The sequence below is a fragment of the Sinocyclocheilus grahami genome, unplaced genomic scaffold, assembly GCF_001515645.1.
Source record: "Sinocyclocheilus grahami isolate Dianchi unplaced genomic scaffold, SAMN03320097.WGS_v1.1 scaffold994.1, whole genome shotgun sequence".
Classification (NCBI taxonomy): Eukaryota; Metazoa; Chordata; class Actinopteri; order Cypriniformes; family Cyprinidae; genus Sinocyclocheilus; species Sinocyclocheilus grahami.
In genome coordinates this window covers 95,106-97,829 of record NW_015506173.1, presented here as the reverse complement: position 1 = coordinate 97,829, position 2,724 = coordinate 95,106, and the positions used below count along the sequence as shown (strand labels likewise).

The 2,724-nt window shown below is 33.1% G+C and overlaps 1 protein-coding gene across 1 annotated transcript in view; it reads left to right on the top strand.

Annotated features, from left to right (window-relative positions):
* The window catches only part of LOC107565329 (GDNF family receptor alpha-2-like), a 99,159-nt gene that overhangs the window by 34,256 nt on the left and 62,179 nt on the right, over window positions 1-2,724 (top strand). Inside the window, exon 3 of the mRNA XM_016250548.1 lies at window positions 1,924-2,010. Coding sequence (XP_016106034.1) covers window positions 1,924-2,010 — 87 coding nt within the window. The remainder of the gene's footprint in view (window positions 1-1,923; window positions 2,011-2,724) is intronic.

Genomic DNA, 2,724 nt, shown 5'->3' with positions numbered 1-2,724 from the left:
CATCCAACGCTGTTTTGTTCTCATCTGTGAGCATGCTCTTGATATATGTATTTTAGGTGTGTAAATGTATAATTGCCGTTTAATTATTTTTTCAATTTTATTTAAATGTGTAGTTAAAACAACTAAAAATAAATGTATTTCAAAGTTTAGAATTAGACAGCCTTTGCACACAGGCTTACGCTGAAAACAACAAAATGGAACCTCAAGGTTGATCTAGGAAAATGTATAGGGCCCCATTCCTATATTTTGCCTGGGGCCCCCAATTCACTAAATCCGCCCCTGTTCCCCAACAGAAAAGAGGACCCGAGTGCCCCCCGCCACTATGTAGGTGTGTGAATCACATGGAATTATTGTGAATTTTAGATTCTGGATTAAAACTGCCGAGAGAGACCATCAGAAGGGAGTACTGCAGACAGAGGCTGGCTAATTTTTAATTTTGACAAGCATAAGCTTCACACACTCAAGGCTGAGGGTTTTCTCTGTCTACCCAACTCAGTTCAAGAGGCACAAAGCTTCATTTGACAACTAGTATCCACAGAATGTTCAGTAAAACAAAGTTCAACTGCATTCGGTTCAGTTTAATATGCAGTTTACACCGTTTTTGAGACACTGTTCTTTTTATGACAAACAGCAGCCATCAAATCACTTTTACATAATTCCCTTACCAGATATATGGTATAGTCAACCTAAAATAAAAAACTAAATAAGTACACTTAATTGTACTGAAAGTGTACTTTTATAGTGTACAGTAATTCAAATCTAAAGTATATAAAAAAACTGAATTTGCAGAAAATATAATATGAATTAAATAGAAGGACAGCACATTCAACAGCACATTCAGCTGTACACTTTGGGCATATTTCAAAGACTAGAGAAATAATTTTGAAATTACATAAAAATATATACTTAAGTCCTACTGAAGTGGGTCAAAAAAGGTCAACTAATTGCATTTAATATAAATTTAAACTAATACATTTTTATTTAATTGTTATTAACATTTATGTAACATTTAACAAACATTAATTTCACACTTGTATCTATGTAAAATGTACTTCTTTTTCACAAGGGAAATTTTATGACTGTTTAAAACAGCATGCAGCAAACTTGTATTATTTCTACATAATTGTATTTGTACAGTTTGCTATGAGGGGCCGTACAAGCCATAATTCATTCTAGCACTCTCACACACTTACATTCTCCTTTCACATACTGGCCCCTCATAGTTTGCAACATGTATTGTGCACAGTTTGCAGGATATTTTTTTTTGCATGGAAGTCCATGGTGGGTCCTATTTCACATACTTTTGCACTATTGTATACCATTTGCATTATTGTACAGTACTTCATTATTGTACTTTCTTCAATGGGGGGAAAAGTGTGAAATGCTGGACAGCAGCTTTTCCTAAGTAGTGTAGCTGAAAGCTAACAGCAAAACATGAGGTGCATTTGAAACATGTTTTCCTACCGATGGAAAAGGGCAAATGATTTTGTGTAATAAAACATTAAGTTCTCCATTTGGTACGACACTATCCTCTAAAATTAATAAACTCTAAGTACATAGTGTGTAACCCACAATACAATGCACTCTACTTGACCTTCCATTTCCAATGTGATGAATGAAAGCAATACTAACTGAGAATGTAACATTTTTTTTGGCTCATTATTTTTTAAAACAAAATTGGATTAAAATGCAAAACTCTCCCAGATGATAATTGGTGCCAATCACTAAACATACGACATAATGAGATCATGTTACAACAATGTAACATACAAATGCCAAGTACTATTTGAAATGTTTATTATTGTATAATGTATACTGTTTTACACACTATTTTACACTCTTTTTTCAACAACAACAAAAAGTATGTACAATGCTAAACATGATTTTAATAGCCTTATGTTGTTGTTTGTTTGTTTGTTTTAGGTGAGGACTTTTATGAGCCATCTCCTTATGAGCCCATGACGCCTCACCGACATTCAGATGCATTTCGCCTGGCGTCAATCATCTCAGGTAAACATTAATATTTTCATTACAATTTATTTTTGTATTATATATATATACATTATTGCGATGCACTGCTCTGTTTGTTGTTGATATTGGCTTCTTTTTCATTGTCATCCCTTATGAAACTAAGAAAATCCATCACTAAATGAATTCGCTTGGGTCTTAAGTCGCTTGGGTATGTTTTTAGCAATAGCCAAAAAAAACATTGTATGGGTCAAAATTATAAATTTTTCTTTTATGCCAAAAATCATTAGGGTATTAAGTAAAGATCATGTTCCATGAAGATATTTTGTAAATTTCCTACCGTAAATATATAAAAACTTAATTTTTGATTAGTAATATGAATTCCTAAGAACTTCATTTGGACAACTTTAAAGGCGATTTTCTCAGTATTTAGATTTTTTTTTTTTGCACCCTCAGATTCCAGATTTTCAAATCGTTGTATCTCAGCCAAATATTGTCCTATCCTGACAAACGAAGATAATGAAGATAAATTAGTCTTTTTCCTTTCTAGGAAAAAGAAACAGGAGCAAGTGATTATTCCAGTTAAATAAAAACCACTCTAGGCATTTTTCACCTTGGCATGAGTTACGTTTAATGTTTAATTCACTGACAGCAGTCATTACAGACAGTAGAGTGCAGAAATATCACCTCCAATACATTATCAGAGCCTCACAGAGCCTGGAACAACCAGAATAACTCATTTTTTATTCAGAATGG